We start from the raw sequence: 17645 nt of genomic DNA, 5'->3' as shown, positions 1-17645 counted from the left end.
TGGCCGTCACAACAACACAAGGAATGCAGAATCCTGCAAGATTCAAATGGTGGACAGCAAGGCACAGAAGCAGAACACACGGCAGGGCTAGAGGAAGCGATTACAATTACATATTGTAAGTGATTCAGTTGGGCCAGGAGAGGTGTGCAGGCCTGTAACCCCAACACTTATGCTGCAGAAGCAAAAGGACCAGGAATTTGGGCCATGGAGATGGCTCAGCGGGTAAGGCAGCGGGGCTGTGGCCAGACCTCAGAGCCTGAGTTACAGTGTGGAAATCCATACGGTGGAATGAGGGAATTAACTCCCACAAGTTGTCTTCTGACCTAGACATGTACACACACACACACACACACACACACACACACACACACACACACACGAAAGCACATGCACATACTGCACACATATGCACAGGCACACAAACGATAATAAGATAATTTTTTAAAATACAAAGAACAGTCCAGCCTCAGCTACATAGTTTTCAAGGCCACAGCATTTGTTGCTCTTCTGGAGGACCCAGGTTGGATTCCCAGCACCCACATGATGGCTCACAACCCCGGTTCCAGAGGATCTGATGCCCCTCTTCTGACCTTCTTGGGTACCATGCATGTCTATGGGGCAAAGACTTCATTCAGGCAAAACATTCACACATGAAATAAACAACTCTAATAAAACTCTTAAATCAATCAACAGAAAAAAATGTTAATCAGTCAGTAGATTCCACTGAAGAGTAAGGTCTAATAATCGTGTTTGTACATAATTAATGATATTGTCACAAAATACATAAACTAAAGAGCAATAAAATATAAAGAAGAAACAGAGGATTCTATACCCCCAGGTGGAAACTTATCCCACGATTTAACTCAGGCTGTGAAGCCTGGCAATAGACCTCCTTCTCCGCTGAGCCATCTTGATGGCCCAAATTCCTGATCCTCTTGCTCCTACATCTGCTGTGACAAACAGCTGGCAGAAGCAGTGTAAAACTGATTTGGGCTCATGGTTTCAGGGTTCAGTCCATCATGGCAGGGAAGGCAGGGAAACCTCATCTCCTAAAGCTCTGCCCCTAGTACCACCACCAGCTGAGGATCGGGTGTGCAAACACATGAGCCTGTGAGGAAAATCTCAGATTCGAACCACATCAATGTTTCTCCATAAATTAAAAAGCACACAGGAAAATAAAGGACATTAAAAAAAATGTAAGGGAGAGAAAATAGGAAGGACAATGGCATGTGGCAAATATAGAACCATGCATCGCTATGCCAAGCATTTCTGCTCTGATTAATGTGCAGCGTATGACTCATGCAATCCTCAAAGATATGCCCAAGAATATTCTTTCGGGCCAGACCATGATAGCGCACACCTTTAACCCCATTATTCTGGAGGTAGAGGCAGACAGAACTCTGTGAGTTTATAAAAGTGAGTTCCAGGAAAACCAGGACTGATACACAGAGAAACCCTGTCTCAAGGTGAAGGGAAAAAAAAAAAGAATATTCTTTAAAATACTATTTGTAGGACTGGAGAGATGGCTTAGAAATTAAAGCACTTGCAGAGGACCTGGGTTCAATCCCCAGAGCCACATGGCAGCTCACATCATCTGGAACTCCAGTCCCAGGTGGTCTGATACCCTCTCTGGCTTTCTCAGGGACTGCATTGCATGTGGTATACTTACATACTTGCAGGTAAAATACCCATGCACATAAAAATAAATAGCTCTTTAAGAAAGAGAAAATAAAAATAGAATATTATTTGCAAACAAAAGCTGAAATAAGCAGCTAGGCTGTGGTGTACACCTTTAATCCCAGCAGTCAGAGAAGGCAGAGGCATGCAGATCTCTGTAAGTTCAAGGGCAGCCTGTTTCACAGAGCTAATTCCAGGACAGCCAGGGCTACACAAGGAAATAAGCAAAACAAGAACCAAAACAAGCAATTTTAGATTCTTAGAAACAAGCCAAGTGACCATCAATGAAAGGAAGACTGAGAAATGAAATTTAATGACATACAAAGTAATATATGATGTTTGTGGATGTATAAAGTATGGGTGTGACAGACTGATCCAATATGAAAGTTACCAGTAACAAGTAAGAAAAGGAATGCAATGGAGAAGAGCCACGTACACTGGATTTGTGACCAATTACAGTACGTGTGTAATTCTTCATAAGCTCAGTGGTAGAATACCGGCATTTTTCTTCATATGTCTATATGCCTGAAATTTAAATTTTAATGTCATAAAATACATTATTGATGTGCTGCTTCAGCCTGACATTCATGCTTCTCTACAATATTATGTCAATGTACTTTCCTAGTGTCACTCATCCTGCGCTATTTCCTAGTACAATGTTTCCTAAGCCACAGACATTCACACATGGCCTGCCTTCCCTGCTTTTCTGTGTATGTTTCCTCTAGTGTGATTAATGAACACTTCTCTTTCATCATTCATACAATTTTGTAAAATAAATTAAAATGGGAAATCATGTGGTTACTATACCCACCGTGCTTTCTAATAGGAAGAGAAATAAATACATGCATTACATGTTTGTCTTTCGTGATGCCTGAAAATATCAAGCATCACTCCCCTGGTTAACTCACAAGTAGTTCTCCTGGTGTTAAAAAAAAAAAAAAAAAAAAAAAAAAAAATGCTTAGTTAGAAACTGAAATCTCCAGACCACAACCTTTGGGGTTCTGGCTCAAGTGTTAAGGGGACAGAAATGCTGTCCTTTATGTACTCCAGCAGACTCCTCTCTGGTATGCACCATAGTGCGGCTCCTCTTGGCCCTTCCCTCTTTCCTTGGCTCTCCCCTCTCACCAAGCAATGGAAATTATGCGTACACTTTCACTTTCGGGCTCAGCTTAAATATCACCGTCACAATAAAATACTTTGACTTGGATGTGCCATCTCCCTGGGTTCAACTTGCTTCCTTCTTCATCAATTTATTTCTAGTTTCATATGGACGCTTATCATATTCAACGTAATATATGTCTGCTTGTCGTGTGCCCGCTCCTTAAGCATAAATGTTACTTGAGGCTAGAAACGTTATGTCTTATTCAAAGCAGGAATTCTATCCTGGGCGCTTTATGCTTTGTATATAGCAGTTACATACATACCTGACAGAATGAACCCCATCCAATAATTAGCTTAATAATCTTTATTAACATTTTTCAATCACACAGCATAAGACATTACAAATTCAACGTGACACACTAGACTGCCTAGATCATTTTCAAAATGAGAAAACAGAAAATAAATCCAATTAGAAAAGAAGCATAGAAAATATGGAAAATAATTAGGTTGACTAAAAATGCCAAATTCTGGTCTGGATGTGTGTGTGCTTAACTTTAGAACTACCCGAGCAAAAGCAGTTGACAAAGTGATACCTTGACACTACTCAAAAGCAGTATCTAAGAAAGCAGTGAACTTGCTCTTACAAATTCTCCAGAAGATACTGAGCATCGTTTCCCTTTGCCTTAACACTGCACACTGCTCTGATATATCAGCAACAACTCTAATTGCTTTTCCGGTGAAGAAAACCACAATAACTATTTTTAATCAGAAAGATCGATACATAACTCCTCTGTAAATGCTTCGTTTTGCCACAGGAGTACACTGTGCTCCTGTCTCAAACACACTTATTCTGATCCAAACAGAAAGTAAGCTGATGAAATCAGAGAGATACACCTCTATGTGGGACATGGTCACCTATATCAGCATCTGTCACTGGATTGCCTGGGTTTATATACTTTTAGCACATGCATGGTATCTTACAGAGACAAAGGGTTATCAAACCAGAATATTCTCTTGTCAGTCATGCTCTCAATGAAGAAAGCAAAGGGAATGCCATGCCCTGCTCTGATCACTGGCCTTCCTGCTTCCCGGGGGAATGAGGAGGCGAAGACTGCAGGCAGGGCAGAGCTTTTGAAGGTCTCACGGAGCTCACTTTCTCCTTGCTCATTTTTCTGTCACATTCCTGTTAAGTTTCCTGTTCTTCTTGGCAAGTCAAGTACACTAAAATTCTTATTTAAGGCTTTGTACTTAATAGGTTCATTCTGTCTTTACACTGTTGAAGTAAAATGTTACCCTACTACAGTCTACTTGCCTGAGTAATGTCTAAAATCCCTGTTACATCTGAGCATGCATTCTAAGTGCCTCTTGGTGAGTCCAGTGAGGTTCTGAGTGACCACAGGAGGACAGTCTATGTGACCACTGATAATGACACCCCTCCAGTTACTCTGGCTTCTTGGGCAGCTAACCTTTTTTCTTTCCTAAAGTAGTAAACACGGGAGGCATAAAGCTCTGTATGTTTCGACAGTACTCACGCACCAAAAACATGCACCAGTTTAAAAGTAAAAGGTAACTGAGTAACTACTTCAAAGAGCCATTAAGTAGAACAGACCAGACATGACAGTTATTAAAAGGTAACAACACACTTCGTTTGATAAAGTAGTTCCAAGTGACGCAAAAATACCATTTCTCTTTAAAAATAAATAAATAAAGGAAGCACTTGGACTAAAAAGAAATGAAATTTGACTTGATCAAATACTTCATTAATTTCTTCTTCTACCCCTAAGGGAGTGCCCTTTAAAATCCTCTTCAAATAGGATGTAACCTAATTGCTCGCCCAGGGCCAGGGTTGGCAGGATTTTTATATCAACATTGCCACCTAGTGGACAACACTTTCTCAACTCATCACTGGAACCTTGTCTCAAATGCTGGCTCCCCAAAGTTAGTAACTTTCAAAGTGGAATTCTACAAACATGTAACAGTTCACACATTTATTGTTATAGAATGTAAATCATTATATATACCATGCTTTAAATACAGTACCTTAGTGATTTCTTCAGACACTCGTTCGAAGTCCTGGACGTTTCGACAGTAAAATCCTATCGTACAACTAGGATCCATTTTCCTGAATGACATCTTTTTAGGAGAAGGACAGTGGAATGTCTGTAATTTTTAGAATAATTTGGAATTAGTTTACCCTTAAATGATGGACCAAAGTAAATACTTTTTCTCAAAACTATACATACATATTCTAAGGAACATTTCAGCCCTTCCCATTCTCTTTAAGGACATAAAACCCAAGCAGGATTGTGTACATTTAATCAAACCTTTACCCTATGTGACTTATGTTGTTGATCAAGCATAAACAAAGCCATATGGAATGCATTTCTAACACTTGGAGAAATGAAGAAACAGATGGCCAGAGTTGACATGTGTAGTCTAGTCTAGAACCCTGTTAGCCAGCCATCTTTGTGAGACCAAGTTAAATCCTTCTTATTACAGATGCTTCATTGCTTGTAAAAAATATTCATAGCAGTTTTATTCATACAGCCAAAGCTAAAAATGAACTAAATATCCATAAAGAGGGACTGAATTAAACTTTTTATGTCCAGGGCTAGATAGGTGGCTTGGTAGTTGTGAACATTAACACTGTTGCAGGGGACCCAGCACCCACATGGTGCCTCACAACTGCCTGTCACTCCAGGGCCAAGGGATCCGATGCCCCCTTCTGGCCTCCATGGGCACTGTACACCTGATGCACATTCTCCTATGCCTAAACAAGTCTTTTTAAAAATGTAAAAGCAATTTATGGTCATGCCACAGTTATTTGGAATTAAAGTGGAGCAAATACCTTGCTGTGGACATGGATGAATGGTTTCTTTCTAATGCTTAAAACTGCTTTGTTATTCTTATAATTCAACACACCGACTCGTACAAACTTCCCATATGAAATAGTCAACTTCAGAGTTTTTGTCTGATTTTGTTGCTCCTGTTGTCTTACTCCTTTAGTTCTTGAGGCAGGCTCTCCCTGTGCAACCCTGGCTGCCTGGCAAATTGGCTACGCAGACCAAGCTGGCCTCCAACTCATGGGAACCCACTTGGCTCTGGCTTCTAAGTGTAAAATTATTGGAGCATAATTGAATATTCTTCCAATTCTCTTTTCTACTGTTTTATATTCTTGTTCGTTCCCATAAAGAACACAAGAGGCAGGTGGGACAACTATTTTAAAGAGGTTAAAAACAGATCTGGAAGACAGGAAAGCTAAGTAAACTGTTAGCTGCAGTACGGAGGAGTGTGTAGGGGTACCAAGGCACAGTTCTAGTTCATATTTATGAGACGGTATTTTGTATACAATATGTCTAAAAATAGTCACTTGCCCACTTCGCTGAAAACCAGTGACAAGAACGGTTTCTTACTACCTAATAAGGAAGACAGTCAGAATGTCTGTACAAGGTGCAATGATACATGTTTAACCTGTCTGTGAATGTGTTCTCCTCTGCACAAAGCAGTGACTGAAGCTTTCCTAGCATCAGTAACTACAACAGTACGTGCCTGAGCCACCACAAGCACCACCACAGATGCTAAACTGAACTTGCAGTTATCCTGATATCTACAAGGGACTTTCTAATCACCCACAAAGCACAGATACAGACCTCTGATTTCACCCCAAAGTGAAGCTGCTGTCGCTGTCACTGGATGAGGACCAGCACTCAGCAAAGCACTTTAGACCAGTCTCTAAGCTGAAGATTCTGAAGTTGAAACATTAAATTCTGCATCATTTTTACTTATTCTAAAATAAGCTCACCTTTTAAATGTTTTCTGAAGTTTTGTTGCTAGGCCATGTTCATTTTGTGATTAGCCTTTAAGCTATGCATGTATGATTTAATTTTAAAATTCTGGTGTCTAGTACTAGAAGCCTCTGCTTCATATACATAGGGAAATAGTAACTACAGATACTTTCTTCTATGACAAAGAAATATATTTCCAGGGGTGATGGAGGATATCCTTCTGTATTCTGTGATTATATGTTTCTCTTATTGTTTGATTACTAAGCTGTTTTGGCCAAAGGACAGGCTGGATTTACCCAATCAGGAAATCCAAACAGGGATAGAGGAAGGTAGTGGGCAGAGTCAAGGAGACGCCATGTAGCTGCCAAGGAAGCAAGAGGTCCAGTCATCACTGGTAAGCTAAGACTACATGGAGATACACAGATTAATAGAAATGGATTCATAACTAAGAGAGAGCTACCAGCAAGAAGCCTGAGCCATCAGCCGGATAGTTTATAGTTAATATAAGCCTCTGTGTGTTTATTTGGAACTAAATGGCTGTAGGACTGGGCAGGATAGAAACTGCATCTATACAGGAGGAAAAAAAAAAAAAGAGTCAACTCCTATTTATTTCATTTTTTTAGTACACCATTTATTCACTGCCTGAACAAATAATTATTAGGAACCTATTAAGTGCAGACATGGTTAGATGTTTAATTATGAAATTCATTTCCTAAAGGAGATACTGTGGGTTCATACTCTTTATATAGATATGTTTAGAATGGTAATTACTGGGCATAATGGATTTTATTACCTAAACATATAAACAATGCCATAACATGCGTTTTCAGGTATGCTTACACTATTCTGGAGTTTGAGCTGAAGCTTCCTGCATGTTTAAGAACAAGCTTGATAACTCCACTGCACAGGTGACAGTCATAGAGAGTACCCTTCCCTGACAAACTCACTCACTCCCTTGTGCATTTGTCCAAAAACTTCAGTACCACTGTTTTTCTTAATTTATTAATGGTGACTGAAACAGTTACTTCTGTATGGTCCTTCTAGGGTCTGAAATTTGGAATTGGGGGCCTAGGAATTGGGACAGATTCACATGCCCAGTACCAGGGCTTTCCTTGCCTTTAAGAACTTAGTATTTGCCAGGAATGTTGGCACATGCCTCTAATCCCAGCACTTGGCAAACAGTGAATCTCTGAGTTCGAGGCCAGCCTGGTCTACAAAGTGAGTTTTAGGCCAGCCATAGCTATACAGTGAGATTTCATCTCACAAAATAAATAAAAATAAAATAAAGACAGTATTTTTATTTTTCCAGTATTATTCTGGAAGTATATGAAAACAATAAGGATTCATAATATCTAATTTAAGAAACTTTAATTCATTAATTTTATATAAATATATAAATTATATAACATATAATTTATAATATATAAATTATATAAATATATAAAACCTTGATGAAGACGACCCAAGACAAAAAGACTCTCTTCCCTCATGTAGAATTCTACTCAATCACATGTGCTAAATCAACAACAATCTATCTATCCCAACACATTCATGAGATAATATCACAACGATGAATATTATATAACACATAACAAAAGTGTTTGGAGAAACATGGAGGCGCTCAAGAGAGGCCTACAGAGTTTCATCTAGAAAACTCAATAAATGACTGTTGAGAAAGAAGTTCGCCTAATTTAATTTCAAAATGTTAAAAGTTCAACTCTAAAAACATAAAAAGTCAACATGTAATAATAGCAAAGGATATATTTAAATATCTTCTTTAATCTTAATGTGCAGATATTCTACTTAAAATTTCACAATCCTGTTAGTCTTAGATCACTCATTTAAAAATCTCAGGACTGCAAGTAATTATTTACACAGAGTTAGAGAAAAAGGCTAACAATTCTAATTTCTACAGAAGTGATTTTAACAAAGTCTGAGAGGCTTTAGATATGCATGTTATCCTCTGTCTGCACAAAGTTCCAGGACCATATACACGAGCCATCAAAGCAAGGATGCTTGGGAATGCAAGGCACTTTAAAATCCTCACTTGATATGACAAAAGCTGAAAATGAAATTTTAGGGTTGGAGATTTAGGTCAGTGGTAGAGCTCTTGCCTAGTAATGGTGAGGCCTTAGCCATCCTAAGCCCTACTGCCCAGCAAACTGCCTAAGATTTATTATCATTCACATACAAGTCTATGAAAAGAGGAAAACAGCTAAGGTATTAATTTACAAAAGAGGCCAGGTTGTTTAACAATACTTTTTTCTAAACTAGACTTTTTTTTATATCTACCCCTTTGAATACCGTTAAGTATTAATATTAGCTCAAAAGGCATTTCTGAAACACAACATATAACAAATTTCTCACTAACCCTGTTGTTTACAATCAGTGCCCTTCATGATCAAATCATTCTAATCTGTGAAAGCATCAACTAGGGAAAACTAAGTAAAATGATATAATAGTTATCCATCTCACTTGGGAACTCAAACTTTTCTGACTTAAAATATTGGATAACAACAGGGAAAGCAGAATCTATAAATGAGCTTCAACAGTTGCTAGAGATCCGAACGGGCACTGAGAATGTAAACTGGTGGGAGGGTAGTGGGGAGGCTTCGACAGCAGGGGAGATCTCACCAAACCAAACGCTTTTCTTTGGGAAATGGTCCTTTTGTCTCCTCTCCTACCAGGACAAGCATAAAACTATAAATTTCTCTGTGCATGCACTGCTTAGCCATCTGGCTACAAAAATACTCAGAGACTTGATCACTTATTTCAGTACAATCAAGGTACCCAACATATCAGAGATGGACGTGAGTGAAGAGGACAGTAAATCACAGATTAAAATTCAGCAGCCAAGCACTCAGCCTTGGGCTGGAGCTGACTGTGGCTTCATGAACCAGCAAAATCTTGCCTGTGACTGACAGTAGGAAGGCATGGCTCCCCGGCACAACTCTAAATACCAGCCTGCTTCACATGGGAAGAAAACAATAGCAAGTCTCCATGTACAGTACCTCAAGAGGGAAGTCCTTTATGCTGACATCTACAAAAGACTGGCAGTAATGAGGATCCATGTAAATCAGACTGTCATCTACAAGGACAAAACAGAAGACAAGTAATTCAAAACACCTTCTTATGACACTGCTTACAATCCAATTTCTATGGATAGCAGCTGAAAAAAGTCTGGGTGTAACGGCCTGCCAGCCTGGGACTCGCTGACAGAAACACGGTCTGCAAGGCATAGATTAACTTTGCATAATCAAATATGCTTGTATAAGCAGAATTTTATAAAGCGATGAGACTGTCATTTAATTTTTGGTGATAAAATTACTTTCACAAACACACAATTATATTCTACAGTTTGCATATGAAAAATGCATCGTCTTCTTTGTTCTGACAGCAAGAACATATTGCTTGTCATTTCATCATCAACTAACACCACTAAAAAAAAAAATGGCAAAAAGTAAATATGTAAATAGCAACTGACAGAATGTGGCAGCGGTATCTTCTGGAACTCGGGGAGACCAATAAATTATGCTTTGTTTATGCAGTAACAGAAATTAACCACACATTTTTAAGGAATCCGATTACGTTGTGGACCAAATGACAGGTGAGCAGCTGAGGGAGGACTGACAGCCATATGAGGTCCTCGCTGGGCTCTGTTAACCATCTTGTTTCCAGCCATTCTCATATTAACTTTCCACTTTTAAAAGAAAACAACAAAGAAATACCATGCTTAGTCACTAACCTTGAAATCCAGCAAAGTAATACGACTGTTTAGGTTTGCCACCGATAATACCTACACAATATTCAAGGCTTAAAACACCCTGTCAGAGGAAATGAATAGATTTAGATCAGGTGACAAGTGATGACGATCTAAAACAGTCTGTACTGTTGATTTTAGAAGCACCCCAACTCCCACCAACAATGACTACGTTTTTACATTTGCTCTGTGTCCTGGGATCCTTGTCTTCCAAACTGTCTCCCTTTTTCCTTAAACCATTCAGTATTAATTCACAGCATGTTACTCAACAATGCAAACAGGCCACAGTGTGCCACAGAGAAAATAAATGACATCACAAAGCAAAAATGTCCTCAAAAGCAGTGCACTAGTTCTTCTCTTAATGAGAGCGCTCTCTTCCATCTAGAGCCATGGTTCTCAACTTGTGGGTTGAGAGCCCTTTGGGAATCAAATGACCCTTTCCCCTTCACCTAAGATCATCCTGCATATCAGATATTTACATTACAGCTATAACAGTAGCAAAATTACAGTTATGGAGTAGCAATGAAATAATTTTATGGTTGGGGGTCACCACAACATGAAGAACTGTATTAAAGGGTCACAGCATTAGGAAGGTTTGAGAACCTGTGATCTAGAGGATTGAAAAAACCTCAGGCAGCTCCCTCCTTAACACTGTCCAGCTCACAACTTTATTACAATGGAAAAGCTGTTATACATTCATCAGAAACCATTCTTGGAGGTGAATGCAGTGTTATATACATATAATCCTAGTAGTCAACAGGCTGAGGCAGGATTTGCAGTTAGTTCAAAGCTAGCCTGGGCTACAACGCAAAACTTCCGTCTCCAACAACAACAACAGCAAACAAACAACAACATAATTTGGATCTTGGCTTTGATCTTTCCTGAGCTAATAGTATAAAATGTGGCATTATCTTTTGAGGCCAAGCAGTGGCAGTGAGTGACCTACAGCTTCCCACCAGCCAAGCATGCACGAGGGTAAACAATAGACAGTCTATCAGTATGAAGCTCTGTCCTCTGAGCATGGCACAGCCTTGCGGACCAGCTGCAATCACTCAGACACCATCCTCATGAGCTCTGATTTACACTCCTAGCAAAAGGCAGAGGGAAGGTCAGCAGACACTTGCTTGAGAGTCCAGCGGCTTAATCCCTCCTGTCCCTTCCAGACCGGACTCCCAGATGTTAGGGGCACAGGGGGTCAAAGGCTGACTGGATGTACTCTGGTAGCACAGATTAAATAAGTCATCGTGCATGCCAGGGTAAGGATCTGCAATAACAAAGCTGCCCAACTCACCATGCTTCTGTAAGGAACCCAAGTAACCTTGTCCCTTCACCACACTGCACGTAGATGTCTTTGGTCTGCGGATGTCCTGTCTGGGAAAAGTGTGTGACTGCTGCTAAAGCTATAATGCCTGACTGGTATTAGGCTTGGGGACACTGCTATACCTGGAAACTCTGGGGCCCCTGAGCCACTGCCTCGTTGTATGTACAACGTTGGTATGGCCAGGCGGCCAGGGCAATGCTGGAGGCTGTGCATCCCCATGGGATCAGCGTCCACACACACCATCCAGGGGACTCTGGCAGAGCTGGGATGAGGCATTCCCACTGAAAGAGGAGCCGGAGCTTCTGCCCGACTTTCGACCTGGATAAACCGTGGACACTGGTCAGTGAGCAGACACGGGTCAACACTACAAAACACAAGAAGGAGCCACTCCCATTGCTGATGTGGTGTGATGGGGCTCTCACAAAGGTCTGGGGAAGGAGAAGCTCTCTGGCAGCCCAGCATCGTGAAGACCAAATTCTTCAGCAGAGAACTGAGGAGGCTAAGGGTGTTGGAGGTGCCTGTATCCCGGCACATTTCCCAGGTGTTCTGGGTGTAGGTTCTTTGGTGACATTTCTACACGCTCTTGTCTGTACGTTGGGAACCTGCCTAACAGGACCTGAGAAGATGTGAGGAATGCACTCTGTTGCTAACAGTCACAGTATGTGTGGTATGTAGGTAGACGTATGCCACTCACAATCTCAAACACTTAGAATGTGTATATATACACATTGGATCCCACAAAGCAGCTGCAGATTCATAGGCCCCTACATGTATACTATGAGTCTTGATATTTGAAGCACTGATGATAACATCATTACTTTCAGCCCCAAATGTAACTCATAAATAAAATAAACCCTGAAGGTCAGAAAAAAAATTTCAAAGTGTATTTTGAACCAAATATACATTGCAATGGTTTTAACCAGACCGCTGAGATTGCAAACCAAGGACACCGGTTAGAATGGTTAATCCCAATTGTTGTCCTGGTTGGGTTTTATTTGTTTGTTGTTTTGGTTTGGTTGGTTGGTTGGGTTTTTGTTTGTTTGTTTGTTTTGTTTTGTTGTCAATTTTCAAGAAAGCTAGAAAAGTTTTTTGGAAATGGAACCTCAATTAAGAAAGTGCCTCCATCAGGTTCCCTATAGGCAAGTCTGTGGACATTTTCTTGATTAATGACTGATGTGGGACCTTCCGGTCCACTGTGGGAGGTGCCACCTCTGGGTAGGTGGTCCTGTGTGGTATAAGAGAGCAGGCTGAACAAGCCAGTAAGCAGATTATTTTATGCCCTCTGCATCAGCTCCTGCCTCCAGATTCCTGCCTTGAGTTCCTGACTTTGCTGCCCTCAATGGACTATGACACAGGATATATGTCAAATAAACCCTTTCCTCCCCAAGCTGCTTTTGGTCAGGGTGTTTCACAACAGCTACAACAACCCTAAGATGACTGTCAACTCGACAGAACTTAAATCACCTAGGAGACACAGCTCTGGGCACCTGTGAGGCATCTCCAGAGAGGCTTACCTGAGGTGGGCAGTGCCATCCTAAGGGTTGGGGACCTGGGCTGACTAAAGAGGACAGACCGCAAGGAGAGTGCAAACTCTCATCTCTCTCCACCTCCTCGACTCCTAACAAGCCACCTCACACTCCGGCCACCGTGCCTTTCCTGCCAGGGTAAGCACTGAGGCAGGTAACTAACTCATGTGCATCGACATGTTCTTTTCCCCTTAGCAAGTTAACCAAATCAGAGAAGGTGTTTTCTAGTTTAATTTAGGTTCTTAAAAATAATACGTGGTCACTGAAGAGAAAAAAAAAAATGAACTCAAAACCCAAAGAAATAAAATACCCAAAGACTATTTCTAATGCTTTTTTTTTTTTTTTTTTCATTTTTGAGACAGTATCTCATGCTATCTAGAACAGCCCCAAGCTTACTGTGTAGTTGAGGATAACCCTGAACTAAACTCCCACAGGCTGGTATTATAGGAGTGTACCACCACATCTAACTTAGAGCTCATTATTACTGAAATTTGGGAGAATATCTCCTTGACATCTGACAATATCACATATACAGGTTACTAGCACAATTTTATTTGTGGCCAAACACTGTATATGCTACTCTTTCCTTCTTTTGGATTTAAAACAAAACAAAACAAACAAACAAAAAACTGTGTGTGTGTGTGTATGTGTGTGTGTGTGTAAGTTTATGGTATACTATATGGCTGTAAGTTCCTACAAAAACTAGAGGGCAATGGACCCCATGGGGCTGGAGTTACAGGCAGTTGTGAGTTACCTAATGTAGGTGCTGAGAACTGAACCTTGGCCCTCTGCAGCAACAGCAAGTGTTCTTAACCACTGAACCATCTCTCCAGCCACACGCTACTGTATCTTTTTGGCACTCTTTTTTGCCATGAACATTTTTTCATATCAGTAAAATACATATATCACATTGATAACTAAAGGTTGTATTCTATGCTCATAAACCCTCATGAATATCTGAAGTGTCCTAGGTTCTTCATGTTATAAATAATTCCTTTGCTACAATTCAAATGTTTTATTTCCTCTAAAATTCACATGCTAGAAACTTAGTTCACAACAAAACAATGATAAGAGGGGAGACCTTTGGGGGGCATGCGGTTAATGATGGCTCCACCCTTCTGAGTAGATTAACAGTGCTCTAAAATGGGCCTGGGGGAACAGGGACCTCTATCTTGCTCTTCTATAGGAGACCCTTCAGCAGCAGCCAGCCCCTTCATCCTGAATGAGCATCATCCATAGTATAAGACAATGGATCTCTATTCTTTACAAATCGTCCAATCTTGAGTATTTTATTATGGGAGCACAAAGCAGACTAAACCAGCCTCAGGAGGACAAGCTTGTGGGGCTGGAGCAATGGCTCAGTGGTTAGGGGCATTTGCTGCTCTTGCAGAGGACCCAGGTACATTTCCCAGCACCCATGTAGCTTATAACTGTCTGTAACTCCAATTCCAGAGGATCTGCCACCCTCCTTGGGCAACACACACACATACATTGCATATATACACACACAGAAAAACATATGTACAGATAAAAACAGAAATAATTAAGTCCTTAAAAAGAAAGCCTTAAGTAATTACAATCTTGCAAAAATATCAGAGGTGGTTTATTAAGAAAAGCAGCAACTGATAAATAAAACAAACATTAAGATCTTCATTAACCTTAGCTGCCCTGAACCAACTAACAAATACAAATAATGTTTACCCTATAAAAAACAAGCATCTAACAGTAATGGGGGTTTCTGAACAGTAAGGTTTCTATTCCTTTCTCTTTAAATAAAAACTTAGTTTCACAAGGCCACCTAATCAGCTGAAGGAGATGCTTATGTCCCTGCGACAAATGAAGAAGTAAAAGTCTGAAGTCTCACATAGCTGAGAAGAGAAAGAGATCTGTATATGCCAAGAATCATTACCCACTCTTCTCAGAAAAAGAATGTGTGGCCAAATATAGAAGAGATGCAGTGCTGGCATCAGTATTTCCTCCACCACGGACCCCACGATAGACACCTAGAAACTGGGAGCTGGAGGGCCACCATGTCTAAGGGGATGTATCTTTAGGAACGTCGAACACCATTCATCTCCATGTTAGCTGGTGTGAGTACTTCCTGAGTTGCCCCCCCAGAAAGCAATCAGGAAAACTGAAGCTAACCCATCAAAAAGCAGAGTTCTAAATGTGTCTTGTGGAAGAAAGAACTTTGAGCTCACGTCATCTCAACTCCTCACAGAAGTGAAACTAATTAAATAAGCTTCTTGTCATAAGGGATGAGAAAGCACACGGCAAATGTCTTTCTCGTGGAATGGAGTAAGACTCTGGGATGTACTATTTCTACGATACTGTGGAATGACCTTGACTAATCCATCTAAACCACATAGCTATGTGTTGCGTTGTAGATGATTCTGTACTTTGGATTGGGGAGGAAGTGAAACTGACCACATGCACCAAAAGATGAGTGAAGAAGAGGGGGAGGAGGGCCGGAAGCTGCAGTACTGGCTTTTCTCTTAGGGCTTCCAGACACACTGCTCCTTCAATTTACAAGCTCTCCCTCTGGCCAAGTATAACACCTGCCATATAATCCTCACACAACCACTTCAGCATTTTTATCTGGTAATGTTTCAACCCTCAAAAGTGCTCTCATTTTAGTGGACTGCAATGTAAACCCAACTAGCAGGCATTCAAGGAAATGCTATCTTTCGAGGCATTCTTTATTGGGGGATTTTGAAACAACAAAGTGATGGTCATATCTCCAGCTCACTATTTGTACTTGAACATATCACTTGATTTCTCTGGGCATTTTCGAGTTTATAAAGACAAAGTACCTGGCTATCGTGGGGGCAAAGGAGATGGAATATACTGGAAAGGACAACAGAAATGAGTTAACAAATACTGGTCATGTAACTCCTGCATGCTGGGTACAGAATATATCACAGAAACAGCTCAACTACTGCTCATTTCACTAGCTCAGGCTCCAGGGTATCATTCAAGGGCATCAGGCAATGCCGTCTACCACAAACACTACCAAACAGCAGAGCCCACTACCAGATAAACACACCTGAAAGGTCATGGCAACCTCTTTTGCCAAGAAAAGACTTTGGCTCAAGAAGCAGACATCATTTGAATGGGAAACAGGCTCAAGTGTTTAAATGCTTGCTTCTCAGTCATTAGTACTGTTTGGGGAAGCAACAGAAGCTTTTGGGGGAGGAGGGAGTGGCTGTTAGAAGTGGGGTGCCTAGTAACAGGCGGCTGGGGGTTACAGCCTGGCCCCATTTCTATTATGAACAGTCTATTTCCTGATCCTCCAAGATGTGAGCAAACTTCCTCATGCTTCTACCACAATCTCAACACCATGCCTTGTTTGCCTTAACCGCCACTCCAGGGCCACGCGAGATGAAGAACAGTCATAGGCCATATATTCCATACACAAACACTAACAACAGCTGATGAGCAAAAGAAAGTCTATGTGTCTCCTTCATACTATCTGAGGGCTGATGTGCACAAGTCCTCCTGCCCTGGTTACGTAGCACTCCACTCGGATGGTCTCTAATGATCACTGAGCAGCTGAGTCAAGAAAATGAACATACCTAAGTAATAAAACTTTATGGTTTTTTAAAAATATTTTTGTATATTTTTAAAAAGGTGGTAACATAAAACTAGCAGGGTCTTCAGCATTGTATTTGAGAGACAAATGTGTCAGTATCTGGGTGATGGAAGTAACGGCAATTCTCAGTGGGTTCTCCGGGTGCTTTGGTCCTAGTATGACTCTGGCTGCTCACAAATGTGGGTGACGCAAAAAGAGATGGCATGAATGTGGGGGGGGGGGGTGAAGCCAGCAACATTTGTCTCCAGAAGACAGAGACTGTTGGACAACTGGTCAAGAGCTATCAACTTCTCTAAGTTTTGAGTGCCAGAGTACAGCACTAGTTGTCCCATCTGGAAACTGGCAGGTGATGCATTTATGGTGACTGAAACTGGAATTACAAACATTATTTTCCCAAAATTCTTGCAATCTTTTTTTAAGCTCTTATGTCACGTATTGCTTAGTTTCCATGGGATTGGGCATTGAAATGTATAAAACTGTTTAGAGAGCCTGAATTTGAATTACCACATTTTTATTGTTGTTGTTGGTGTGGGTTTTTTTTTTTTTTTTTTTTTTTTTTTTTTTTAGACAGAGTTTTTCTGTGGCTCTGGCTGTCCTGGAACTCATTTTGTAGACCAGGCTGGCCTCAACTCACAGAGATCCACATGCCTCTGCCTCCCGAGTGCTGGGACTAAAGGTGTGTCCCACCGCCACCCCGTGACCTATGACAATTTTAGTTTCACTTAAAATGAGATGATTTGAAACACTGTGTTGATTTAACCTTGAAGACACATGTTTAACCACTTAAAGGAATGTCTAAATCCACACTATAAGCCAGTTTTCATTGTCAAGTTCTGATACAAAGTTTGTTTTTGGTAACAGAAAGGACTTGATAACATGTTGC

The 17645-nt window shown here is 40.7% G+C and overlaps 1 protein-coding gene across 3 annotated transcripts in view; it reads right to left on the bottom strand.

Moving 5' to 3' along the window:
- Nucleotides 1-17645, bottom strand: part of Atg4c (autophagy related 4C cysteine peptidase) — a 68558-nt gene that overhangs the window by 9933 nt on the left and 40980 nt on the right. For 2 of the 3 annotated variants that reach the window (XM_051188218.1, XM_051188219.1), the window contains exons 8-10: nt 10309-10387; nt 9575-9651; nt 4819-4938 (exon numbers count right to left, since the gene is read on the bottom strand). In XM_051188218.1, the coding sequence (XP_051044175.1) occupies nt 4819-4938; nt 9575-9651; nt 10309-10387 (276 nt within the window). The remainder of the gene's footprint in view (nt 1-4818; nt 4939-9574; nt 9652-10308; nt 10388-17645) is intronic. The other variant, XM_051188220.1, reaches the window with a different exon arrangement.

The sequence above is a fragment of the Phodopus roborovskii genome, unplaced genomic scaffold, assembly GCF_943737965.1.
Source record: "Phodopus roborovskii unplaced genomic scaffold, PHOROB, whole genome shotgun sequence".
In the NCBI taxonomy this organism is placed as follows: Eukaryota; Metazoa; Chordata; class Mammalia; order Rodentia; family Cricetidae; genus Phodopus; species Phodopus roborovskii.
Note: the sequence above shows the minus strand (reverse complement) of the source record. Positions and strands in the feature narration are given on the sequence as shown.